Source organism: Tachyglossus aculeatus, chromosome X1 (assembly GCF_015852505.1).
Source record: "Tachyglossus aculeatus isolate mTacAcu1 chromosome X1, mTacAcu1.pri, whole genome shotgun sequence".
In the NCBI taxonomy this organism is placed as follows: domain Eukaryota; kingdom Metazoa; phylum Chordata; class Mammalia; order Monotremata; family Tachyglossidae; genus Tachyglossus; species Tachyglossus aculeatus.
The window spans coordinates 88,849,047-88,876,757 of record NC_052101.1 but is presented as its reverse complement, the minus strand read 5'-3'; the positions used below and the strand labels follow the sequence as shown (position 1 = coordinate 88,876,757).

General features: G+C 49.2%; 1 protein-coding gene across 4 annotated transcripts in view; it reads right to left on the bottom strand.

The window, feature by feature from the left end:
* The window catches only part of LOC119950172 (TRAF interacting protein), a 37,038-nt gene extending 12,031 nt beyond the window's left edge, over positions 1-25,007 (bottom strand). The window contains exons 1-13 of one of the 4 annotated variants that reach the window (XM_038772254.1): positions 24,555-25,007; positions 22,854-22,978; positions 20,304-20,361; positions 19,466-19,549; positions 16,689-16,728; positions 15,434-15,561; positions 13,716-13,810; positions 13,027-13,140; positions 11,831-11,918; positions 9,468-9,557; positions 8,462-8,550; positions 2,799-2,954; positions 409-457 (exon numbers count right to left, since the gene is read on the bottom strand). In XM_038772254.1, the coding sequence (XP_038628182.1) occupies positions 409-457; positions 2,799-2,954; positions 8,462-8,550; positions 9,468-9,557; positions 11,831-11,918; positions 13,027-13,140; positions 13,716-13,810; positions 15,434-15,561; positions 16,689-16,728; positions 19,466-19,549; positions 20,304-20,361; positions 22,854-22,951 (1,089 nt within the window). In that variant the 5' untranslated portion in view covers positions 22,952-22,978; positions 24,555-25,007. Of the gene's footprint in view, positions 1-408; positions 458-2,798; positions 2,955-8,461; positions 8,551-9,467; positions 9,558-11,830; positions 11,919-13,026; positions 13,141-13,715; positions 13,811-15,433; positions 15,562-16,688; positions 16,729-19,465; positions 19,550-20,303; positions 20,362-22,853; positions 23,150-24,554 lie in introns of those variants that run through there. The other 3 variants (XM_038772255.1, XM_038772256.1, XM_038772257.1) reach the window with 3 other exon arrangements.
* Positions 25,008-27,711: the final 2,704 nt, after the last annotated feature.

Genomic DNA, 27,711 nt, shown 5'->3' with positions numbered 1-27,711 from the left:
ACACTGGAATCCACTCCCTCTGGTAGTTTCACAGGCCTAACTTCCAGCTTTAGGGATCCATTTGGCTGAGTATGACGGTAACTCCACACCTGCGCAGGTGGAAATTCTTTTACTGGCCCAATGGCCAACTGGATAGCAAGTTAAGAAAAGGGCTGGGGTGAGCAGATCATTCCCAACCAAGGAAGCACTAGATTGGGCTGCATGAGGCTGGAACATTTTTTTGCCCCCACTGACCCACCCAGGAGGGATTTCTGCTAGGTGTGGAGAGGCCTAATAGTGAGGGACCAAAATGCCAGTAAGGGGGACTATAGATGGGGATGGAGAGAGGATTCTAAAGGCCTTGCCCTTTGGCTACAGCACTCTTGGAGCAGAAAGGGGCCAGAAAGGCAAGGTCAATACTATTTTTACCTCCATGTGATCTCTGGAGACTCTTTTGGTGAGCTCAGGAGCCGAAGTGCTGCAAAAAGAAAATAAGAGTAATTTAAGAGGTGGAAGAGAAGCCAGGCCAGCCTTAGGAGCCATAAGAGAATAGGGCCAGCTGAAGAACCCCTGTGAGGCCAGTCAAATGGCCCAACGACCGAGCCAAAGGCCCAGGAGCTACTGGGCAGCCATGAGGCAGTTGTCATCAGTTGCCAGGTCATGGCTGGCTCAGAAATGAGTCCTGATTTTATAGGCTCCCCACTTAGTGCTGGAGAGCACAGTGTAGTCGATCTCTGCTAGACCCTGCAAACCTGCAGCCAGTACCATACTGGCCCATCCTCTGGTTCCAAAGCAGGGATCGGGAGGCCAAACAGAGGAGAGAAGATACAGTGCCTAAAGACAGCCCTAAGAAGTAGGAGCTCCTCACTGATGTGGGTACCCTCACCTGTCCCTTTAGTTCCCCATCTGGAAAATGAAGGGGAATCACCCAGGGGTACCCCTAGCAAATCAAAGTGACCTGAGAAGCAGTGTGGCTTAGTGGAAAGAGCACGGGCTTGGGAGTCAGAGGACGTGGGTTCTAACCCTGGCTCAGCCACTTGTCTGCTGTGTGACCTTGGACAAGTCACTTCACTTCCCTGTGGCTTGGTTACCTCATTTGTAAAATGGGGATTAAGACTGTGAGTCCCATGTGGGATAACCTGATTACCTTGTATGCTTGGCACACAGTAAGCGCTTAACAGATACTATTATTACCATTGTTATTACCCCAGTGCTTAGAACAGTGCTTGGCATATAGTGCTTAACAAATATCATAATTATCATTATTATTAATGCAGCCCAGAGCTAACAGTAATAATAATAATTGCGGTATTTGTTAAGTGTTAGCCCACTGTTGGGGAGGGATTATCTCTATTTGTTGCTGAACTGTACTTTCCAAGCACTTAGTACAGTGCTCTGCACATAGTAAGTGCTCAATAAATATGATTGAATGAATGAATGTGCCATGCACTATACTAAGCACTCGGGAAGATACAAGCAAATCGGGTTAGACACAGTCCCTGTCCCATTCTCAATCCCCATTTTACAGATGAGGTAGCTGAGGCCCAGAGAAGTGAAATGACTTGCCCAAGGTCACACAGCAGATTTTAACTTTACATATCCTGACCTCACCACATAGCTCTACTTCAGTGTTGCAACAGAGTGCACAGGCTTTGGATATTCATTCATTCAATTGTATTATTGAGTGCTTACTGTGTGCCAAGCACTGTACTAAGCGCTTGGGAGTGCACAATACAACAGTAAGCAGACACGGCCCCTGCCCACAATGTGGGTAGCGAGCAGGGAGAGATTCAGCTTAGTAGGAAGAACACAGGCCCTTTAATAAATTGAAAGAGAGGGGGTAGCTTCCACTTGGGACTGGTTTGAAAGATTTACAAGAACAGCTGGGAGCATTTGAACTGCCATTTAGAGGGAAACTGCTAACCTAGCAGGGGAAAGAAGCACTCTGTTGTCTGGAGTCTATCAAACCACCCAATGGTATTTACTGAGCACTTAGTGTGTGCATAGCACTATACTAAGTACTTGGGAGCGTACAATAAAACAGAGTTGGTAGACACATTCTCTGCCCATAAGTAGCTTACGGTCCAGAAGGGGAGACATTAAGATAAATTAGAGATAGGTACATAGCCTTATATCCTGCCATTTCCCTCAAGTGCTGTGGGTGGGGTATCAAAGTGCTTAAGGGGTACAGACCCAAGTGCACAGGTGACACAGAAGGAAGGGTAAATATGACAGGGAAATGAGAGAAGTCAGGGAAGGTCTCTTGGAGGAGATATGACTTTAGAATGGCTTTGAAGGAGGAGAGAGTGGTGATCTGCCATATATGAAGGGGGAGAGTTCCAGGCCAGAAGGAGGGCGCAGACAAGGGGTTCGCAGTGAGACGGACGAGATGGAGGTACAGTGAGTAGGTTGGCATTAGAAGAGCAAAGCATGCGGGGTGGGTTGTAGGAGGAAATCAGTGCAGTAAGGAAAGAGAGGGTGAGCTGCAGTGCCTTAAAGCCGATGGTAAGGAGCTTCTGTTTGATGAGAAGGATAGGCAACCGCAAGAGGTTTCTGAGGAGTGGGCCTGGGAAAGCAGCAACGCTTCCGTAACCAAGAAAGCTAAACTGATTTCAGGGGGCTGAAAGGTAACAGATGTAGGTTCCAGGTCAAACGAAGACAATGACATGACTTCAGCTGGGCTCCAGCCTAAGTGCTCAGAAAGAGGGACAACCCACCCCAACCCTCCTGCTTCTGGGCAGGGCAGAGAGGGGACGTTTAAGGACTTCCCTCCAACCAGTAAAAGACAGCCTCGGGGTAGAGGAGAGGGGGCCATTTACTGGGCTTTCTCCAGCCGCATCTTCTTGGCAGAGACGACTTGAGATCCAGACGGCCGAGGCGGAGGGGTGTTCATGTTGAAGGTGGTGTTTAGGTCAATGTCCTCACCGAGGGAGGGACGGTGCAGCTTCAGGCTTGGCATTCCCACTGGAGCGGGGCTGGGGGCACAGAAAGGCCACAGTCACCACTGGGGATGGCGGAAGCCATCCTCCCACCCACCCTCTCTCTTCAAGGACTCTCAGCTCCTCTGCGTTCAGGTCTGGCTCTCTCCTTATCTATTCTCCTCAAAGGGGGAGATTTCTTTCCAAACACAAACAAGAGCCTAGAGCGCCTAAAGCTGCATAGTCAGCAGGTGCCACCAACCAGTATTCATGTGAGCAGCCTGCAATGTAATAATAGTAATTACAGTATTTGTTAAGTGCTTACTCTCTGCTAAGCACAGTAATAATAATAATGATGGTATTTACTGAGCGCTTACTATGTGCAAAGCACTGTTCTAAGCACTGGGGAGGTTACAAGGTGATCAGGTTGTCCCACTGGGGGCTCACAGTCAATCCCCATTTTACAGGTGAGGTAACAGGCACAGAGAAGTTCAGTGACTTGCCCAAAGTCACACAGCTGACAATTGGCAGAGCTGGGATTTGAACCCATGACCTCTGACTCCAAAGCCCGTGCTCTTTCCACTGAGCCACGCTGCTTCTCTACTCCTCTCTTCCCAGTACTAAGCACTGGGGTAGATCCAGAAAATTCAGACACAGTCCCTGACCCACATGGTGCTGGGGTGATGGGAACACTTGGAGAAGGGCACAAATTGTGTTCTGACAATGGTTGGGAGGCCTGTGCCAACTTCCCTCTATTCTCTGTAACTGGGATGGGAGGGAAAACTGAGGCAGGAAACCCCATTCAGGAGCACATTTTTTCCTGACACTCCAAGACGAAATAGGTCTAGGTTGGAAGTTAGGAACTTGGACCCCACACCCACCTCAAAAGCACCACCATTAAGGCGTTAAGAGGAGGGAGAAAAGGAAGAACATTTAAGAATGATAAAGAGAAAAAAGAAAAACAAAAGTTGAGCCGGTTGAGCAGGGGTTTTCCTTATCCCTTGCCCAGTCACAACTCTGGGGATTAGTCTAAATCTGATTCAGCCTAATCAATCAATGGTATTTGAATGTTTACTGTGCGCAGAGCACTGAACTAATTACTTGGGAGAGTAATGTACAACAGAGTGGGTATAGCCAATCCCTGCCCACAAGGAGCTTATAGACTAGATGGGGAGACAGACATTAAAAACCAAATACAGATGGCTAGGTACATAAATACTGTGGGGCTGGGGGAGGGGTGAATATCAAAGTGCCTAAGGGGAACAGACCAAATCATCATCAATCGTATTTATTGAGCACTTACTGTGTGCAGAGCACTGTACTAAGCGCTTGGGAAATACAAGTTGGCAACATATAGAAACAGTCCCTACCCAGCAGTGGGCTCACAGTCTAAAAGCATAGGCAATGCAGAAAGGAAGACTAACACAGGGAAGTGACGGTTTTGTAGAGGAAGGAGCCTCTTGGAGGAGATGTGATTTTAGTAGGGCTTAGGATCAGGAGCAGGGCTGGTCTTCTCCAGGGCAGGTTTCGAGGGGGCAGGCACTAGGGTCCTTGCTCTGAACCAGACTTCTAGGTCTAGACAAGACTCAACCTGAAGACTGGTTTGTCCTGAAGCGGACAAATTCCTTCAGGGAATCGCTGGACCCTGAATGACCGAGGACTAGACTAGGCTGGACCTGACCAAAACACCAGAAAGTCCTGGTCTAGACATGCACCTCCAAGATTTAGTTAGAACTAGACCGATATTCTGTGGAGGAGCATGTGATTGTCTTCTTACTTGGGCACGCACTGTTACTACTGCTTACAAAAATAATCCTCCTTAAAAAACAGAGGGGAGTGGGGAAAGCAGAGAGAAGAGAAATTATACATTAGAGGAAATTCTGCCAAGTGAATAGGGTAATGATAATAATTAAAAAGACGTTTGTTCTGAACCTACCACTCTCATGCTTCAATGGGAATCCCCTCTACCTGGTGGTGTGGTATTGGGTTAACAACAATTCCACGTTTCAGCTGTTCACACTGTAAGACTTCGTGAACCTCGTCATGTCCCCTCTCAGCTTTTGTCTTTCCAAACTTAAGAGCCTTAATCTTTTTGGTCTATTATTATATGGAAGTTTCTCTCTCTCTCCCCCGATCATCTTGGTTATCTTTCTCTTTACCTGCTCCACCTCTATTTTGTCCTCCCTAAAATGCAGTGACCAGAACTGCCCACAGTACTCCAGGGACGGAGGTAGCATAGTTTTAAATTGCAGCAAAATGGCAATACCTTCCTCAACTCACCTTTAACTATGGCATCTGCCCTCGACTGCTCTCTACTTTTCTCTGCGCTCCATTCCATTTACCTATTCAAAATGGCCCCAAATGTATCTTTCTTCATCCGGACTACAATCAGATAGTAACGGAGATGGCAACAACCTCAGTTCTCTTTACTGGCCATTTCTGGGCAGCTCTAATAGAAAAGTTCAGACTCCATTTCTAAAGTCCTTATATCTCAGATCTTCCCATGGTCACTCATGCTACCACATAATTTCCATCTATGTGCTCACAGTCATCGGGGGTGGTGGTGGGGGGAGGGTGTCGTGGCAGACCTGAACTTGCCATGTGTTTTCTGACAAATATTCTGCAATTTACTCCATGTTAAATCAAATCTTAACACTCATCAGATGCCATTTTCGGGAGTAGAAGGCAGAGACATAGATTAGGATAGATACCCTTCTTAATTTGATACTTGCAAACAGGGAGAACCCAAACGTGGGAGGCATCCCCTGGGAAAGTGGCGACAAACAGACGAAGTTCTGCTGTTTATCCTTCCCTTGGAATCGTGACATTTTAAAAGGGAGCTTTCCTCACGCTGAAGGAACTATATGATAGGGCTCTACTGGAAAGAGGTCTAAGGGGCAAATCCAGGACAGGTTTCCCTAGGAAAACAATATTAAGAGCACAAGAAAAGTCAGCAAAGTTGGGTAAGGTAGGAGGAAACTCTGATGGTTAAGCAAAGAATTTCACAAGGAACGGGAACCAAATAGGAATAACAAAACTCACGGAAGCTGGGCATATTTCAGGTACACCCAGTTGTCTGTATCTGGTCTTTTTTGTTGTCTTAGTTCATCGTTCCTCAGGGGTCTGTCACCAACTAAAGGGCATGGCCTAGTGAAGATGCAGCATGGCCTAGTGAAAAGACCACGGGCCTAGGAGTCAAAAGGACCTGGGTTCTAGTCCCAGCTCTGACAATTGCTTACTGGGTGACCTTGGGCAAGTCACTTCACTTCTATGGGCCCCAGTTCTCCTGTTCTCCCTCTTAGACTGGGAGCCCCATGTGGGACAGGGACTGTGTTTGACCTAATTAACTTGTACCGACCCAAGTGCTTAGAACTGTGTGCGACACATAGTAAGCACCTAACAAACACCATTAAAAGAAAAAAATCCACCCAATCCACCACACTTTATGAAATTCTGAGCCCCTTGGGGCCCAGGGACTGTGACTAAATTCTCTCCTGCTCTTCTGCATTCCTGGGTATTTTGTCCCAGGGTTTAGTACAGTACTTAACATTCAATAAGCACTTAATATTTCTACTACTAGAACATGAGAACTGTAATCTTGCAAAACTTCACATTAAAACTCGTGCAGTAGTACTCACCTGTTCTGACATCACGTTTTTTTTCCCCAATAACGCAGCCCGCTGAGCCAAAATGGGCTCATTGTCAGAAACACCTAATTACCTAATTGCATTCTAACCAAAATGCAAGTGAAAATACATGTTATAGCAGAAATTTGTGTACAATGAGACTGAAAATGTCATAGAAGAAGAGTGAGAAAAAGTTAGTGGAGGAAATTGAGATGCAATTTTGCCTCAAAGGATAGTAGAAAAAAGTATTTAAATATATCTGAAACGGTAAAAGATAAAAAGGAAGGAAAATTATTAATTGATACCAAATGGCAGAAGTATTTAGTGATTTTGAACCTCCCTCTCTCCCTTTCTAACTCAGACACATGAAAAAAGGAACAAAGCAATAGTGAGAAATCAAGTGGGAAGACCATGTCATTAATCTAGAGGATATTCAAATCTTCAAGCCCTTGTCATTTCTCTCAAATTTGGCCAAAACATTTGAGGAAGCCACAGGCTACCATTTTTTGAAAGTCTGTGGACTGTGGAGAACTGTAGAGATGCCTAAAAGAAGGGAAGGCCCACCATATAGCCTTGATTAAAAACAACAACAAAAACAAACAGTTGATACGAATACCAAAGATTTGTACATTTAACTTTGATACCAACAAATATATTGGAAAACAAAAAAACACCTCCAAACTCAACTGGCAAACACCTTGACAAGAATATGGTACCGGGTAACAAAATGCATCGCCTTACAGAGATAATCTTATTTCTTGAAGAAGCAACGTGGAAAAGAGCATAGGATGGGGAGTCAGGAGAACTGCATTCTAATCCCTGATCTGCCAGCTGCCTGTTGAATGACCTTGGGCAAGTCACTTGAATCCTCTGTGCCTCAATTTCCTCATCTATAAAATAGGGACAATTATTCTCTCCCACTTCAAAGCCTTATTGAAGGCACATCTCCTCCAAGAGGCCTTCCCTGACAAACCCTCCTTTCCTCTTCTCCAGCGTCGTCCTTATATCGTACTCTCCCAAGCGCTTAGTACAGTGCTCTGCACACAGTAAGCACTCAATACATATGATTGAATGAATGAATGAACGGTCCCCCCCAAGCACCCTATTGCCAGAGACCAAACACTGGTCTGGGTGGACCGTGGGTATGACCCAATAGCAACATTTCTTATGTACTTAGACTCAGAAGGAAGAATCATGGTCAGTATCAAGCTAAGGCAACAAAAGAATTCTACTGGGGTTGTTCAGCATTTTCATTACCCAGCCTTGAACTCACTTCCTAGCCCCTCCTCCTGGCTGCCCCGACAGGGCCCAGCTCAGCAGGCAGCGGGAGGGAAGAGAGTTAAACGCACACTTATTTTTCCCTTTTTGTTCTGGGTTAAATCCCTCCTGGGATTAAGCCTGAAGAAATAAATTTCAATGGCTTCCTTTCCCCAGCTGCTTGGCTGGAGCAAGAGCCCCTTTACCAATCAGCCTCCTTGCAGGCAAATCTTTTGAAATTAGGGGGCTTAGGCCTGCCAGGCCAGACCCTGAAAATCCAGCTAGCGCAGGGCTCTAATTCCCAACTTCCTGTCTCCCTCTGCTGGCAATTTTGAGGAAGGATCATTAAAATAAGATCTGATAAGAGTTGGAAGGAAGACCAAGAGTTTCCGACACATTTAGAGTCACACAGGTGCCAGGATAAAATGGGTGCCCAGGAGATGGAGGCGTGTTCAGTGAGGAAGATCAACACACCTCCACTCAAACAGTACAACTCCTTCTCCTCATCTGGAATCCACCCATCCACCCACCTTGCTTCTAATTCCCTGGCCAGTAGTCTAGCTGCCTCAGCCGGCAACTGCGACCGCAGCTTTATCGCCCACCCTACATGCCACTCCCACCATAGCCACTAAAAAACCCACGCTCATCCATCAGCCCCCACACAGATGGGTCCGAACAAACCTCTCCAAGACGAGCCGACTGAGGGTCTCACTGGTGAGGGATGGCAGGTTTAGGCTCTCTTGCAGAACTGAGAGTTTCTTCTTCAGGCTCTTGGGGGTGGAAGGAGAGGAAGTGTGAGCTAGAGAGAAAACCGGAAGCTGGAGCTCTCAGCCCTGAAACCGAGGAGGGAGGGGAACCACAGCTGAAGAACAACTCAGAGGTCCGGGTGCAATGTCAGGCCAGCAGAGGAGAAATGCGCCAAAACTGCTTGGCCAGACAAAGAGCATCACCCTTTGTCCCAATGGCTAGAGCACAGGGCTATCGACCATGGGCTAAGTTCTACGTTCCGCTCCATCTCTGAATGGTTGGATGATTCCAGGCGGGTCACTTTCCCATTGCCTTTGAGGGGTCTGGGACCGTTAGCCAATAGTGGAATGAGTGAATAGGGAAGCATCGTGTTCTAGTGGGTAGAGCACGGGCCACAGAGTCAGAGGACCTGAGTTCTCATCCCGGCTCTACTACTTCTCTGCTCTGTGTCCTTGGGCAAGTCACTTGAATTCTCTGGGCCTCGGTTACCTCATCTGTAAAATGGGGATTATGACTGTGAACCCCAAATGGGACAAAGACTATGATCAACCTGATTTGCTTGTATCTACCCCAGCACTTAGTTCAGTGCCCGGCACATAGGAAGGGTTCAAATACCACTATTATTACTATTATCAAGTGACCCACACTGAAGTCAGCACATCAGCGTGATACCTCAGCAATTACTGGGTGGGTGTGGGTGTGGGGGGGTGCCATCCACCTGGGGTCATTCCCATCATTTCCAAGTCCTGCCCGGAAGCTGAATCAGAAACTAAGCTAGATGGTCCCAGGTCTCTTCAGTGCCAGAGGCTTGGAGAGAATATCCCACAGAGAGATGCTGGACAGAGGCCAGCCTGGAGTGATCACCTCTATCTGGGGAGGGCAGATACCCTTGGGTGGGAATCGGCTTGAACCAGCATCAAGTCAGCCCACTCCAACTCACCAGGATCTCCTTGTCGGAAATCTGTAGATCCTTCTGGGTTGACCTCAGTTCTTCACTGGTCTTGTCCAGCTCAGAAACTGCTGTCTTCAACTAGGAAAGCGGGGTGGTTTGGTGTTAAAAGACTGTAAATGGATCGATATTCATCCATGCCCAGTCACAGGAAGAGAGCAGGAGTGGAAATGGAAGTAGAAAGAACCGCCTGGAGGACAATGCCCATTCACTGCCATCTCAAGGGGCTTCTGGGGCAGACCATAATCGAGTCAGGAGGGAGAAAGGGAGATCCCCACTACTGAGACCATGGCTACATTTCAGCAAATCTTCTTGGGTTTCTGAACACAGGCAGGAAACATTCTTACCACAAGGCCTGGAAAGGGTGCTTGCAGCATCTCCTCTGATCTCTGGAACCCAGCAGCTAAGTTGGCTTATTTGAGCTATGGTATCTGGCAACAGCAGAAGCCCCCTCCAAATTGTGTGACTCACTTGGAAGTCAACCCATCAATCAATAGTATTTATCAAGTACCTGTCTGCAGAGCCCTGCACTATCTGGGAAGAGTACAGCAGAGTTAGTAGGCATATCCTTGTCTTCACGAAGCTTACAATCTAGTGAGGGAAGACAGGCACGGTTAAATTACGGAGAGGAAGAAATAAAAGAGAAGTGAGGTTAATTACATACGTGCTAAGGAAGGAGGTGTCTGTAAGTATAACTTAGGGGAAACTGAATTGCTAAAATTAATCATGGGTGGGATATAAGGTGGGGAGATTAGAATCAATCAGGGAAGGCCACTGGGAGGATATGTGATGTCAGAAGGGAGATGGGATGGTCTGTGGGATGTGAAGGAGGAGGGAATTCCCAGCAGGAAGGAGGATGTGAGGAAGAGGTCAGTGGTGGGAGACATGAGAACAAGGCACAATGAGTAGCTTAGCTTGAGAGGAACAAAGAGTGCAAGCTGAAGTGTAGTGGGAAAAGAGTGGATAAACAGAAGGGGGAGCTAATTGAGAGCCTTAAAGCCAAAAGTCCAGAGTTTCTTCTTGATGCAGAGAGGAATAAGTGACTATTGGAGGTTTTTGAGGAATGGGAAAGGGCTGTGCAGAATGATGTTTTAGGAAAATGATCTGGGCAGCAGAGGGAAGTTGGACTGGTTGTGGGGAGAGACCGGAGGTGTAGACCCCTCTACTCACACACCACAGAGATGCACTAACACAGGACTGGGAACCTGGAATTTTTCTAGAGGATTTTATCTTCTCAACCCCCACAACATTCAGGGTCTTGCTTCTGTGTTCTCGGGGGGAGACAAGGAATGTTGGCTGCCCCTGGGAAAGGAATTGTGGGTTACTGAAGACATCTCCCACTCTTGGCTCTCATCATCAGTGGGAAGCAACCCTCACTACCCCAGGAAAGAAATTTGAGAAAGGAAGGAAAGTGTTTCAGAAAACCAGAATTGTGGTATTTGTTAAGTGCTTAGTTGTTGCCAGGCACTGTGCTAAGCGCTGGGGTGGATACAAACTAATCGGGTTGGACTCTCCCTTCAAGGCCCTACTGAGAGCTCACCTCCTCCAGGAGGCCTTCCCAGACTGAGCCCCCTCCTTCCTCTCCCCCTTGCCCCCTCCTCCGTCCCCCACATCTTACCTCCTTCCCTTCCCCACGGCACCTGTATATATGTATATATGTTTGCACATATTTATTACTCTATTTATTTATTTATTTAACTTGTACATATCTATTCTATTTATTTTATTTTGTTAATATGTTTGGTTTTGTTCTGTCTCCCCCTTCTAGACTGTGAGTCCACTGTTGGGTAGGGACTGTATATGTTGCCAACTTGTACTTCCCAAGCGCTCAGTACAGTGCTCTGCACACAGTAAGCGCTCAAAAAATACAATTGATTGATTGATTGACACAGTCCCTGTCCCATCTGGGGCTCACAGTTTCAACCCCCATTTTACAGACGAGGTTACAGGCACAGAGAAGTGAAGTGACTTGCCCAAGGTCACACAGCAGACAAGTGGCGGAGCTGGGATTAGAACCCATGACCTTCTGACTCCCAGGCCCGGGCTCTACCCATTAAGCCATGCTGCTTCGCCTACTCAAGAGAGTAGGCGATAGCCTGATGCACATTAAGTCTGGTCAACAACGTCACCTAGTGAGGCAGCAGACAAGCTCCTAGGCAAGGACAGAGCTAGGCACAGCTTTCGGTGGAGAAGGGCAGGAGTTATTCATTCAATCGCATTTATCTTGGAGTTATCTTGGAGGAGCCTGCAACAGTTAACTTCGCTGACTGGGTTGCTCTGTAAAGAGCAGGGCGCCAGCCCGCCTCCCACTCCACACCTTTGAGTGTCTTACTCTCTCTACCCCTGGCCATTACCTTGTTCTTGGAAGAGATCAAATCCTTCCTTAGCTTGTCTGCCACATCACCCGAAGTCTTCAGGGCCGCTTTCAGATTCTCGTACTCTCTGCAGAGGAATCAGGGAAAAGCATATGCAAGAAGGAACTAGTTCAAGGCCTTCATGTAGCCTACTTCTGATATTTAAGGGTCCTTGGCGCCCCCCGTACTAGCTATTTCACAGGATAAATACTCAGCACTGAAAACATTATTGCGGATGAATTACAGTTTGCTCCTGCTAGCTCTTCAGGGAGCAACCAGAAGATTCAGTGAGCACTTTCCAACCCAGCACCCCAGGGAATAACTCTGAGCAGGAGTCTCAGACTGACCTGCTTCCTGGCAGAGACTGCAGGATGAACCTTTTTGAGTTGCCTGACCACTAAGGTGGTGATGACGACGATGAAGAATACCTGACAAGGTTAAAGATAGCCCTGGCCAGGCAAAAGCCACTAGTCATCCGTGAAACAAGGATAACAGAGACAGAGGATAAGAGAGATTATGTGCTGGGAGTGCTTTGCACTCTTGGAAGGAAATATGCTAGTCAGTGGGCAGGACTCAAAGAGTAAACTCCTGGGAGAAGGCACCACTGAAATGTGTCACCTTTGAGGAAAGAAAAAAAAAATGGGACTCCCGTTTCCAGGGCACCCTAAGGAGACACCCTAGGACAGCAGGCCCCAGTAAGCACTGGTCAATGGGAGTGGTGAACCCCTCCTCCTCCTTGTCCTCTAGCTGCACCAACAGGCCTAGGCCCAGAGGACTGCTACCCTGAGCACAAACATCAGGGCCCAGAGCAAGGAAGGAGCACAAGGGTCAGTTGTTGCTTGAATCTGATAGCTCATATCTCAGAGCCAAGCCAGCAGCCTTAACGTTGGAAATTCAGCCAGTGTTGGGAAGAATGTTCAGAGTGAAACCTTGAGTTTTGCACTGCCAGGCAGTGGAAGAGCCTTCAGGCCAGGCAGCCTATCGGGCTGACACTCGTGGGAAACTGTGGTGGGGAAGGGCCGGTTCCTAAGTCTGTGGAGGGAGCACCATGTTGGCATTAGTTGGCGGACACCACCAGGAAGGCGTGTTTCACCATAAGGGGAATAGAGCAGTCGGTTCCACCGAGAAGCCGGTGGGGAAGGGACAAGGGACCCTGCTCGCCTAGGCCAGTCCTGGGGGAACCTGGGAGTACGTACTTCTTCAATGACACACAGAAGACAGCGAGTTGCTCCACCGCAGACTGCCCCACGCCCATGTTTCGGATCATCTCCTCCACCTCAGGGCGCTGGCTCTGGAGCAGCATCTCAATCCTGAAACAGAAAGCCAACCCGTCTCCTTCACGTCGGGAGGTTCAAGGGCCGAAACATCCTCGGGGCTCTGGATTCTCCTGGTTGCTGTTGCTATAGCAATGTGCCCGGGCTAGTCTTGCAGGAAATGGGGTGGTGGTGGTGGAGGAAGAGGAAGAAAGGAAGCTCTGACAGGCAACTCTGCTAATGGCCACCTGCAGTAAAGATGTTCTATCCTCAAAGAAGGGTCCTGGAGAGAGGAGGCAGCTGCATTGGCAATCCGATCTGAGGAAAGGTGTCTTGAAGCCTACTGGCGTGCAGGAACCATGGGCAGTCACCAAGGGGTGGGTGGATCAGTTAAGGTCACTTTCTGCCCATTCTCCGCCAAAAGAGCCCACCTGCTGCCACTGGACACAGGGGACAGCTTGGGGAGGAAAGATTCAGGGGCCAGGTTTCTGCTGCCTTCCTCAAAGAGTTCACTCCACTGCACTGACAGGGGTGAAGAGGAAAGAATGGAGGAAGCCTGGGCCAGTGGAGGCCAGGTGAACTGCTCCAGCTCTGCCTTTGGGCTGCAGGCCCAGGTGGGGTCCCCAGCTCACCGCTCCATGGTCTTCATCTTGTTCCTCAGCCGGCGGGCTTCCTCCTTGGCACTCTGGTTCTCATCCTGCTGCTGCTCCAGATATTTCATTTGCTTCTGAGGGGCAAGCCAGAGGGGTCCTCAGAAGAGGACTGGGGCTTGTGGCCCTTGGGGCAGATCCGGCCCAGGTCAGCCACTTCTTCCAAATCACATCCCACGAGAAACCCCTCATCCATGGTGCCGAACAGGCGGCCCACTGGACAGGGAAGTGGGACTCCTGGCTCTGCGCCAGACTAGCCATGTTATGGTGGACAAGTGACAAACTCAGCTCCCAGCACGAGGGAGGTGGGGCAACTCCCCAGGCAGCTGACCGAGGCCTGCTTGGCACTCATAGCAGATTTCCCTAAGGGGCAGTTGTGGCACTCGCCGGGGTATCATCAGGCAGGCCCCGGGTTAGAAGTCTGGCTCGTCTGCTGAAAACAGCGGGACCTTCGAAGGAGAATAGTGTCGGAGAATCTCGGGGTCAGCCAGCCCCATGTGGTCGCTCGCTCTGTTAGCTCTACCCGGTTTGGCCCCCTCGAGGCTCTACCCCGATTGCCCTCCCACCCAGCCACCATTACAACCCACACAGCATGCCCCTTACCTAGAGAATTTCTAGAGATAAAAGCATTGACCCCGTCTCCCTCCAGTTGTCTTACTTGAGTCCTGATCTCCCCTACCATGATCCACCACAACCCTTGGGACTCCTCCCTTCCCCGTTTCTGCTCTTTCACCAACCACCTACGGGGCAGATTGGGAGACACAAAGCCAGCTCCGCCATTTGATATGCTGTGTAACATATCAAACAGCATATTGGATGGAACTGCTCGCCCCCCCAACCCCAGCCCCCTCTTGGCTACTAGAATATCCAACTCTGCTTCAGATCAATCAGTTGCTTCCCCTTTAGAGGGGGTGGGGGTAGCAGGGAGGGGAGGAGGAGAGCAACAAGCTCATGCTGATACAATATTCATTTGGTTTGGGGGCCATCGGCTTTTCGGAGACTTTGATCTGCCTGGTCAGTTCAGCACATCCAACTTCAAAGACCTCTGCTCTTCCCTGGGATGCTGTTTGATCTGGCTCCAGAGAGCAAATCAGCCGAAGGCTGAAGCACGAACAGGAAGCTCCCAGAGGCCTGCCTCCGACGTTGGGGTGGAGCTGCATTTGAACATGGAGGCTGGCCTTGCCCTACGGGAGTTTGTAAAAGGTCCAATTCACCCACCGGCATCTGTCCGAGTGGGTGCCTCTTATGGCGTCTGAAAAGAGCCCCTCCTCTTCCGACCGGTCTGTATGTTTGCAAGTAAACTAGCATGAGCCACCTCCATTAACCAGAGAGGGATGCCAGGCCAAGAGAATAAGGGCTGGGCCTCCTTACCCTTCGGTTTGCCTCGAGTGTGTGCCAAACAGGGAGGATTCCTTTAGCACCTCTCTTCCAAGGAGCTCACATTTTCTCATTCATCCTCACCCTGGTCCTGGGAGAAGGACTGGGGTCAAGGATTAGGTTCCATTTTCCCCCTACCGATGGAGAAGCTGAGGCAGAATGTGGGAAGAGGGACTTGGAGGCTGTGCTCAGAGTCCAGGGCCACCTTTTTCTCCCAGACCGCACTGTCTGACTAGCGGACCAGCCTGAACTCTGAGCCCAGTCACAGAGTCACAGTCTCCTCAAACCCAAATCCAGAGCACTCAAAACACTGGAGGGCCTACCTTGAGGGTTGAGCACAGCATCTCTGACTCGCCCAGGGTCCTATGCAGTGCCTGGATGGTACCATTGCGCACGTCCAGCGTCTCCCGCAGCGAGTCAATGATTGACTGACAATCTCGTTTCTCTTTCTCTGTAAGGATGAAACACTCCCGTCAGCACAGTGCAACTTCCTCACCTTCAGAATGCCCGAGGCCAATTGAAAATAAACCCCTGGGGTGAAGGCAGATCCTGCTCGGAACTGGGTTTTTTTTTTTTTTGTCTAAAGAGCTCTTTGCAGTGGTGGAAGAAGAGTGGGAGACGTGAATTTTTACTTGGGCTGGAGAGCAGTACAAGCCTCTGGCCAAAAGGCCATTTTAATAAAATGGCTGCATTAACCAGACCTGGAACTGGGGAAGGGCTTGAATTTCTTCTCCAACTGGTAAATACACTCTCCTCACTCTCTCCTCTCCCGTACACTCAGAGCCAGAATCCCTGTCACTCAGCCTGACTAATTTTCTTCTAGCTGCTCATGACTCATTCTGAAGGCAAGCTACCCCCGGAACACTTAAAACCACCCCCTTTCCATAACAAAGTCCCCAAGCTTTTGCTCGAAGTTTCCAGCTAGAGACACATGCACACACCCCGGAACTCCAATCTGTTCCAGCTTGCCCTCCCCCTGCCCAGAAATCTCCTGGTAAGCAGTTGCACGTCACCAGTTCTACCCAAGCAAAAACCTTCTCCTTCCGCTCAAACCCCGGCCCTGCCAAGCCTCCATTTCCCCACCCATCTTGGAACATATGGGGAAAGGTTCCTGGTGACCTCTGGGGTCACCTTAATGATCTCTAGGGAGGTTCTGCAGGTACTATCAGGAGTTGCAGCTCCAATAGCCCTTCTGGTAATCATGGAACTGATGAGACCACAGCTAAATGGGAGGACACCAGTCCGGAAGCTTTGCCCTTCCTGGTCAGTTGAAATTCCTATGCTGGATGCTTGATTCTGACCCTGAGACCTGAATTGGAGATTTACCTTCTGAATCAATCAACGCTATTCAGTGAGCACTTACTTTGTGCAGAGCACTGTACTAAGTTCCCGGGACAGCACAATACAACAGAATTGGTAGATACGTTCCCTGCTCACAACAAGCTGTCAGTCCAGAGGGAAAAATCTTCTTAATCTATTCCCTCCCATCAAGTCCTGGACAAACACTTTCTACTCCCCAATCCCAAGCCTCTCCTCCCTTTTCCCAGGGCCATTTCCCAATTGTGGACTGGGACTCACCTTTCTCAAGCAGCTTGCTTTTGGTTTGCTCTAGTTCATTCTAAAAAGGCAACACACAAGGTCAGAGGACGAACAGGGCCGCCTATGAGACTGTACAAAGGGTCACATGGCAGGGAGGGGACTCTGGCAAGATCCTAGGTGGCCAGCACAAGCCACTGTGACAAACACAGTGTCCACTGTACAGCCAGAGAAGAGAGGAGGCAGCTATCTTGCTTCTCTGATAGCTTTAACTTGGGCAGGGAGGATGGAGGAAGGCAATTCTGCAGCCAATGCCAGGGAAGTCAAATGAAGATGATGGAGAAGGCTGGTGGCAGCAGCAACACTTCATCACTCGCCCAGGTGACTGTACAACTGCCACATTCCTGTCCGGGTCTAAGAAGCATCCCCATTTCAAAAGCAGGAAAGTGGAGGCCCGTGGGAATTATGGGAATGGTTCAAGCCCCCAGGATGGAAAGAGGAAGGACCCCAGGAAACCTGACTTCCCATTCTCCAATCCACCACCTTAGCTTCGAAGGTACACATCCCATCACAGCCATTCCCTTATAATGCTCTCCTTTGAGCTCTGTGACAGTTCTGCAGTCAGTGAGCACTTCTAGTGCTCAGCTCCCTTTGGAAATTTACTTTGGCCTAAGCACTTCCCTTCCCATATGAAGTAGTTTTGACTGGCCTGACTGAGCAATTAAGGACTATTTCAATTTAGCTCTGGAGAACATCTATTTAGCATAGATAAAGGCCACCCTGTTGGCCCAGGGAACCTTTTTGCTGATTAACAATCTGAAAAATAGTTCTTAGAAAATAACATGGACACATACAATTGGAATTCACATTTTTCATTATAGGTACATATTTCTATCACTCTGATTATGGAACTACATCATGTTTTTGATCACTGCTTTTTTAATAGCTCCATATTGTTTCTTTTTTTTGGAGGGGGGGTGGAGGGGGGGAAGAGGAGACAGGGAATCTGAGGAACCCACAAATGCACTTCACATTATTTTCTAAGGGAAGCCCTACTTGGTTTAGCTAGCTTTTGCTTCATGCTATTTTTATGGAACCACCTAGTTAGTGAAGAGCACTAACTAGGGCTTAGGAGTTCATTTCACTGTTGAGCAGCAGTGTGGCCTAGTGGAAATTAATAATAATAATAATAATAATAATAATAATGATGGTATTTGTTAAACGCTTACTATGTGCCAGGTACTGTTTTAAGCACTGGGGCGGATACAAGCAAATCAGGTTGGACACAGTCCCTGCCCCACATGGGGCTCAGTCTTAACCCCATTTTACAGATGAAGTAACAGTAACAGAGGTTAAGTGACTTGTCCAGTGCCATACAGCAGACAAGTGGCAGAGCTAGGATTAGAACCCAGGACCTTCTGATTCCCAGGCCTGTGCTCTATCGACTACGCCATGCTGCTTCCCAAGAGGACGGGCCAGGGAGTCAGAGGACCTGGGTTCTAATCCCAGCTCCACCACTTGTCTGCTATGACACCTTGGTCAAGTCACTTCGCTTATCTGGGCCTCAGTTTCCTCATCTGTAAAATAGGGATTAAGACCGTGAGCCCCATGCACAACAGGGGTTATTTTACATCTAGCTCTGCGCTTAGTTCAGCGCCTGGGACATAGTAAGTGCTTAACAAATACCACAATTATTATTGTTATTAGCAAGGATAACAGAGGGGAGCGTGTACTAGAATGTGCTGGGGAATGTGCTGGCAAAGCCACCCCTTGGTGGCCATGGAGCTCAGGGTAACTCGCCCAGCAAGAGGTGTACATAGAGCAGAAGCAGTAATTCCGCCCTACCTCTCCTCGACATCTGCGGGGTCCCACCATCCATCAGAGCAGTCAGCACCCAAGTCAACAGGGCTCTCCTTGCTTTTGTGGGGCCCGGTCCAATCACATCGCCTCCCCCATTCCCCCCACAGTAGTGGTTTGTCTAGATTCATGTTCACTGGAGGGAAAAGAAACCCCCTAGGGCATAAGGCCACCTTCAAAGCCTTATTGAGGGCACATCTCGGGGAAGCAGCATGGCCTAGTGGAAGCATGGAGTCAAATAACCTAGCTTCTAGTCCTGGCTCTGACATTTGCTTGCTGTGTCACCTTAAGCAAGTCACTTCACATCATCTGCAAAATGGAGAGTCAATACCTGTTCTCCCTTCTACTTATATTGTGAGTCCTTTGTGGGACAGGGACTGTATCCAACCCGATAAACACACCTACCCCAGCACACAGAACAGTGCATGATACATACATACCATAAAAAACAAAACAAAAAAACACCCTCCAAAAGGCCTTCCCCGTCCCCCAGTGCTATTCGTTCCCAGTGGGATTCCTTGGTCATCTAGGACAAAGAGCTGCTAGCCTAAGGCTTGGAAACAACAGGTAGAAAGCATTAGAGATAAAAGCTGATGGATCACATAGAACCCCATGATTGCTCTGGCTCCCCCAGACCTCGGCAAGATTAAAATTTACATCCTATTTTCACCCCATTTGATCCCTCCAAAAAGACACCTCCCATCCTTTGGCACACCACTGGCACTTGGTTTTTCAAAAAAGGCACAATGGGAGCAATGGCTTCTCTGGCTAATTCAAGAGTCCTTTTGTGAGGGTGTGACTCCTACCCCCCACCTGATTCCATGCTTACAGGAAGCAACTTGCCCCTTGGCTGACAGGAATGCCGATCAATCTGCTATCCGCACAAATCAACCCTTCGGACTCAAAAAATACAACCTCATTCAGGGATCCTTTGAACTCAAGTCGCCTCAAGTCCCAACTACCTTTAAGCTTTCAGGATCCAAGAAGTGCTCATCATCCTGGGCAAGATCGAAGAACAGCTTATGGATGACGGTTCTTTTGTTGACCTAGATGGGAAAACAGGAAGACGGTAACAAGACTCTCACAGTACCCAATGCCTAGAACAACAGGAATGCCCCAGGGGAAAGGGAGAGCTGCGTGACCATCATAGGGCAAATTCTATGTATCTGAGGCATGAAGCGAGAATACACAATTGTCACTCCAGACGTCATCTCCCCTTTTCTACCAAAGCACCATTTTCTCTCAGCACCGCTGAGGTTCTGAAGCTGAATCAGATGGCTCCCAAACCCCTCACCCACCTGCACTCCATCCCATGTGCCTGCCGCTTTGTGTTCTCTGCAGTCGTGACACCGTTTAATTACATAGCGACTGCTCCACCAAAAATCACGCTATTTCATGATAACTCCATGGTAACCTACAGCAGCAGGAGGCACCGGGGCATAAGGAAATGAGAAACGAACTGAGGCCGCCTTTGCCAAAACGATGCAAAATCTCCTGAGAAATCAAACTCACTGGCTCAGCTTAATAAACCCATCTGGCCTCCCCCATTTTGTGGAGGTCAAGATTCGGGGCTGCCCACGCTCCCACGCATGCATGTTGAGGACACCCCAAAGACAGGCACAGCCACACTCTCTAGGGGAGGGGGAGAGGGGGAGAGAGAGAGGGAGGGAGAGAGAGAGGGGGGGAGAGAGAGAGAGACACACACACTCTGTTCCTTTCCAATGTGCTCTCCTCAGTCAGACACAAGACAAGAAAGAGTCCTGAGCGCAGGTTACAACACTACCTTCTCCGATTGCTTACCTGGACTCGGCACTGGGGACAGGTCTGATTTGGGGCAGTCTGAAACCACTGAGTGAGGCTGAAATGAGACAGGAGGCAACATCAATGGTTACTTAGCCCAGGACTATGGATCCCATACTGTCACACAGTCACACATATACACAAGGGTGAATTTCACTAACCATGGTGTCTTCTTTGAATACAAAGGAGACACACACACACAATTTGGAGTTCCAGACAAACTTGCTCAGTTGGGCCCTAACACTTGCTGTAAAGCCACTGCGGGCTGGTCTAATGAAGTGAGAACGTTTTGTCAAACTACCAGTCTTGACAGGTCCCTCGGTTCAAGACACACAGAATACCAGAACTTGTCCACATACAATTAAGGCAAGTGTGGCTATTAGCAACAACCCAAGCTATATTTAAAACCACCACTTAGTTATCCAGTAGACAGACACCGGAGGCAAAGGACACGAGCTTATTTCCAGCTTTACCCCTCTGTTTCTTCCCCAGTCGTATCCTCTTTGATTTCCTCCAGTCTGGGAAATGGGGGAGGGCAGTACTTGTCATCTCCCTAAGAACCAGAGCAGTGGTAAGGGGCTGAGTGAGGGGATGTCGGCAAGGCCCCCCAGGGCAGGTCAGAAGGAAAACTAGAGCGAGCCTCACCTCAAACCAAATGCCTGGAGAGCATAACCCAACAAGAAGTGATATTCAGGTGATTTCTGGGGTTGAACTACAGGTCTATTTGAATTTTACAGCTTTAGCTTTTCCCCCAAGCTGACTGCTCATTTGTGGACCAGGGTTCTGGATGCCGCCTGCCCTCACCCAGTCAGCAGAGGTGAACGTAAATTATTTGGACAGTGGGATGGAGAGGGAAAGACCCCAAAACAGCTTGTTACAGATAAAAAATCATGGAAACCCTAGATCCTTTGAGCTTTGAACCCATTCTCCATTGTCACATGTAAGACATGAGTTCTTATTTGGAGTAGAAAAGCTAGCTATTCAGCTCGAGCTCCTAACCCTCAAGACGGTTCATCATTGTGGCTGCAGCTGTGACTTCTGGGACTGTTGATGTGAGCTGGGAGATTAAAATCTCGCTGCTTTTTTCTCCTTTGTCACCTTGACGTTCGTGGTTTTTTTAAATTTTGTTTTGTTTTTGCTTTTCTTTAGGTATCTATAGCCTACCCTACCCCTCCCCATTCTTAGATTGTGAACCCCTTGGGTGCCTGGCACGTAGTAAGCACTTAAATACTATTATTATTATTATTATTATTATTACTACCAGGGCCTGGGTCTACACCTCAACTGTTTTTTTCCCAGTACTGTGCTTGATGACAATAATAATAATAATAATAATAATAATAATAATAATGTTGGCATTTGTTAAGCGCTTACTATGTGCCAAGCACTGTTCTAAGCGCTGGGGGAGATACAAGGTAATCAGGTTGTCCCACGTGGGGCTCACAGTCTTCATCCCCATTTTACAAATGAGGGAACTGAGGCACAGAGAAGTGAAGTGACTTGCCCAAGGTCACACAGCAGACAAGTGGCGGATCCAGGATTAGAACCCATGACCTCTGACTCCCAAGCCCGGGCTCTTTCCACTGAGCCACGCTTTCTTTTATTTTATTATATATCAATCAATCAATTGATACTATTCCCAGTACTGCTACTTCTTGACTAGGCCATCATTGCCTCAACATCCTCTCCTGCTTTCTATTCTTTCCAGACCCATGCTGCCACTCATCAATCAACATTATTTATTGAGCGCTTGCTGGGCAAAGAGCACTGTCTGAAGTGCATGAAAGAGTACACTACAATAGAATCTGTAGACACGATCCCTGTCCGCAAAGAGCTTATGTTACACTCCCATCTCCTTTCTCCAAGTCATCATCTCGATGCCTGGAATGCCCCACCTCAGGATCCAGTTTATCAATGTGCCCCTCATCTTTTTTTAGGTCCCAAAATCCCACCTCCTCCGGGAAATCTCCACCTTTCCTAGAAGTCAGGGAAGATCGCCTTCAAACCTCACACTCACTTCGCTAAAGGTGCTTCTTAACCCAAGATTTATAAATTGAAATGATTTCATTTTGGGACGTTTTTATGTCTATTCCACTGTGTGTATGTCCACATCAGGGAGTGTAAACTCTTAGAGGGCAGGGCCTAGCAGTGCCCTAAGCAGAAAGGTATAAATACATATTTTTGGTAATGATGTATTTATTTAAAGGTCCAGAAAGGTTCAAACCCAGTCTGGTACATCTGGAGGCATGAGACAGCTAGCTGGTCTTTCCAGCATTAGGCTGCTATTGCTTACAGACTTATTCCTGCTCTTTTCTCCTGGATGCTTAACTACCTCACAAGATGACAAATTTTTCCATCAAGGTCTGTTTCAGTCCACAAGAGCCCACTCCCATGGTGCCTCCTCCTCTTCCAAGTAATGAGGTTGGAGACCATTGTACTTTGAAAGCCGTATTACCGGCGTTTCAAGGATACGGACAAAGTCAGCTCTACAACGCAGACACATTAAGTAAATGCCCCTCCGACATATCTCCCCTTTGACCCCCTACTCACCAAGCTAAGTGGAAAGTGTGTCCACAGTGGATGGCGGCCACATCTTTGGAATGGTCGAAGAAATCAGAGCAGATAGTGCAGATTGCTCGGATCGGCATTTTCTGGATTTATGGCAACCAAAAACCCTACAGTGGCAACCGGGGAGAGAATGTCAGTTGTCAAGAAATGGTGACAACCCCTTCTGCATTGTCTGTATGGAATCGGGACCATAATTAGCTTTCAGCACTAAACCATGGGCAGGGCTCAAAATAATTAATAACAATCATCATCATTATTATTACTCTCATTGTATTTGTCAAGCACTTATGTGCCAGGCACTGTACTAAGCACTGGGGTAGATAGGAGATAATTGGGTTGGACACAGTTGGGCTCATATGCAGGGAGTGTGTCGACCAACTCTCTTGTATTGCACTCTCCCGAGCGCGTGGTAGAGTGTTCTGCACACAGTAAGCGCTCAATAAATACCATTAGGGTGGAGTGGTAGAGGCAACCCTTCTGGTCACTTTCTTTAAGAGAACTTTTTAGTCAAGGGGATTTATTGTGTGCTTATTGTGTGCAGAGCAGGGGACTAAGCAATTGGGAAAGGACGATAGACGGAGTTGGAAGACACGTTCTCTGCCCACAAGGGAGTTTAGTGTTTGGAGGGACATCCCGCCGCCCCCCCCACAATCCTCACCTGACCATCCTCTCCCATCCACCCGCTCCTCCCTCCCTCCCTCTTACCCCCATTCATTCATTCATTCACTCAATCGCATTTATTGAACTCTTACTGTGCGCAGAGCACTGTACTAAGCACTTGGGAGAGTACAATTCTCCCTTCAAGGCCCTACTGAGAGCTCACCTCCTCCAGGAGGCCTTCCCAGACTGAGCCCCTTCCTTCCTCTCCCCCTTGTCCCCCTCTCCATCCCCCTCATCTTACCTCCTTCCCTTCCCCACAGCACCTGTATATGTGTATATATTTGTACATATTTATTACTCTATTTATTTTACTTGTACATATCTATTCTATTTATTTTATTTTGTTAGTATGGCTTTGTTCTCTGTCTCCCCCTTTTAGACTGTGAGCCCACTGTTGGGTAGCGACTGTCTCTATATGTTGCCAACTTGTACTTCCAACTGCTTAGTTACAGTGCTCTGCACACAGTAAGCGCTCAATAAATACGACTGATGATTGATTGACAGAGACAACCCCTGCCCACAACGGGCTCACAGTCTAGAAGGGGGAGACAGACATCAAAACAAGTCAACAGGTATTAGTAGCATCATTATAAATAGGATTATAGATATATACACATCAGTAACGTAAATGAATAGAATAAAAAATATGTAGCTGTATACACAAGTATTGTGGGGCGGGGGTGGGGAGAGCAGAGGAAAAGGGGGACTTGGTCTGGGAAGGCCTCTGGGAGCCCACTGTTGGGTAGGGACTGTCTCTATATGTTGCCAATTTGTACTTCCCAAGCGCTTAGTACAGTACTCTGCACACAGTAAGCGCTCAATAAATACGATTGATGATGATGATGAGGAGAGCTTCGAGGGAGAGGAAAACCAACCAAGCAGCAGGGCGGCAGAGCACTCGATCCCTATGGCAAGAACCGGACTTCCCATTTCAGCCGGAGTTCCAGGGCCAGCCCTTACATCCTTCCCGTGGGGAAGGGACAGAGCAATAGGGAGCACAGCCAGAAACCACAAATACGTTACCGAGTTGAGCTGGAGACGATCCAGTGGTGGTGGGGGCGGCGGCGGGGGCGATAAACGACAACTATTTTACCGTTTTCACTTCGAATGTGGCTCCTTCGCGCTTCTTCCGGGGACGAACCGGATGTGATGTACGGAGAGGGCGCGAGATCTGAAAGCCGAAAGCCGAAAGCCGAGCGGAGCGCTTTGCCGCACTAGGCCCCTCCCTCTCACTGAGAAAACGAAGAGCGAGGGCCTCTTACAGGGACTTGTGCTGTCGCCATGGTTACTAGGGAGGGGCCTCCATTGGAGTTTTTTCCCCTCCCTTCCAACCAAGGGGCGGCCAGAGTCAGCTTACGCCTAGCTTTTTTTGGCCCTGTACCTCCGCTTAGCATCCTTTCCCCTGCGTGACCTGACCCTTGTCTGCGCCACTTGTCTGCTGTGTGACCTTGGGCAAGCCTGGGCCTCAGTTACGTCATCTGTAAAATGGGGATTAAGACCGTGAGCCCCACGTGGGACAACCTCATTACCCTGTATCCATCCCGGTGCTCAGAACAGTGCCTGGCACATAGTAAGCGCTTCACAAATACCATCATTAGTATTATACACTTGTCTGCAGCGGCTACAGCCCGGGAAACAGACCCGAATGGGGCAAGGTCGGGGCTGGGTTCAGCTATTCAAATCCGATTGAATGAATGGGGCTTCGGTGCAGGTGGAGCTGTGGGATCTTGACGAGCACGGGGCAGAGACACGGAGACCCACTGATTTGGGAACATTTTCAAATGAGGGCCAGCCTTAGTCCCATCCTTGCTTCCCCCCGCCTCCCCATCATTTTCCCTTCCCACCCAGCCAAACCGTGCCAGTGTCCTGCCAGGAGCAGTTCTGAGACTGACATTCCAGCGCCGGATCAGTCCTTTCCAGCCCCCATCTCCTCTCACCTCCCCTTCTACACGCAAAACCTGCATGGGGTTCAGGTCGCCTTTACAACAGGCCTAAGGGTCCCAGCCCAAACCTGACCCTTAAGAGTGGATCAGTCCACCAAGTCTGTCCTGTACTTGCACTGTGCTCCCTGGACTCTAGGCTAGAGCTGACTCAGAGTTGGCCTGGGAGAGGTCAGGACCTCTCTTAAATATAGACTTTCCAAGACAAGACACCAGGTTCCTCAGCAAGCAGTTCCTCTGCCCCAATTATTCACCAGAAGTAGCAGGCGACTCTACTCCCTCCTCCTTCTCCTACCCATCCCCACATCCTGACATCGGAGTGGGAGATACATTCTCTCTGTGGTAGGGGGAGGGATTCCTAGGCTCTGGTCAATAGCCAAGGCCCCATCAGCTTTCAGTCCTGGGAACAAGCCTTTGAGTGAGAGAGATGGGAGCCCTGCTCCCCAGAACACTCTGGGTCACCCAGTCCTTTGCAAAGTGGAAGTCCTTGCTGAGGGTGGAAGTTCCAGGGCCAAGAAGATACAGGTGCCTATTCCATGAAGGCAGCAGGGGCGATGGCTCCCACCCTCGCCTATCCCAGGTCTGTGACGCAACCTGAGATTTTCCAGTTGACTTTGAAAAGCCCCACAATGCTGCTTTTCTAGCCTGTTGACTCTTTGAAGTCTGTCCCCTCCCAGTTCTCCTCCCTTCTAAATGCCTTACCCTCTTTTCGCCACCACATTCAGAACTGAAAATTGGCATCCAAGATGGGGGTGTGGCACAGAATCCTCAGGGTCTCCCCACACCCTAGGAAGGTGCTGCCTGGCCCCTTTCAGGAGGCCGATGTCCTTGCTATGCTGCCAGAGCTGCCCAAAGGGCAGCAGGAAGGGAAGGGAAGGAAGTTGGGGGGTGGGGTAGAAGTCTGCAAATTGGGGACCCAATCAATCTTCAGAAGGCAGTGACCAATAGCTCAGAGTGAGAATCCACGGGCCTCCTCAGAGTCAGAGATTGGGGAGCTGAAATCAGACCAGAATCAGAATTCCAATTTGAGGCCCTGGGCTGGTTTCGAAGGAGAAAGAATGTTCATTAAGCAGAATTGTACAGTTCATGGCCCTGTCCAGCAGAAAGCTGAGGCCTGTGAGGCCCCACTCGAGTGCTTCTCTCCAACGGGGACCAGGCCCCTTCCCTGCCCTTCCTGATCCCCTTCTTATCTCATAGAGTTGGGCTCTCCCAGCCCAGGCCCAGGGGCACCAGAGCAACTCCTGGGCCTGGGGCCGGTTTGGGGAGGGAACAGGCCTACTTTAAGAGGAAAGGGCTTGAGCTCTATGAGAGGAACCCCCGGCTCAAACCCTCTACCCTGGCCTTGGCATTAACTGGACAGCAGCAAGAAAAGCCCAAACTTGCAGCTTGTCCATCGTTCCCCTGCCTACCGGCCCCTTTTCCCCCAGGGCGATAAGGCAGAGAAGAAACTCGAGGGAACGGTAGAAATGTGGAAAATGTATCCATCGCCTGGGAACAGTGAAGTAGATGCAGGAACACACCCAAGCCCAGAGACCTAACTCCCACCCCTGAACTATTCCGTGGGGACAAGCATCAGGGCAGGATCCCTGAGTGGGGCGGCGCGGTGGGACAGAGTGAGCTGGGCAGGGTTGGCAGGGGACGTTTATTTGCCAGGTACAGCAGGTGCGCAGGCCGACCCTGCTGGCATCCACGCGTCACAGCAAACCCACAGGCATGCAGGGGAGCTGGGGCACAACCATCACAGAGACCTGTGGTCAAGGGCTGGGGGCCTGGCTCAGCCCGGGGAGGGGACACGGGGGACTGACGTGACTGATTCTGTCTCCCGGGGACAGCGCTGCCAGGGCCCTCCTGCTGGACTTTGTCTCCCTTAGCCATCTCATCTGGAGCTGGCCGAACCCATTCGCTTCTTACTTTCCAGAAGAAGCAGCGGCAGGGATGTTCTAAAACTCTTGCGAGGTGGCTGCTCCAGAACCTCAAAGAGATTTTTCTGTTTTCTTGATGAAATGAGATTGGGTGTACTCAAAGCCTTTGAGAGGCAGGAACAGGGCCCCAAATAGAGCTAGAGGAGAGTCGTCGTGCCAAAGGCACTCCAAGGGGTAAGAGGACCGGCTGGCAGACCGCGGAACAACCCGGGAGCCAGATTGGCACAGGCGATGCCAGGGCAAACAGCTTTCAGCCATTCCCCCAGAAGGGGCCGGGCTGGAGGTGGCTTGAGACAAAGTCACTTTGCCAGGACCTCT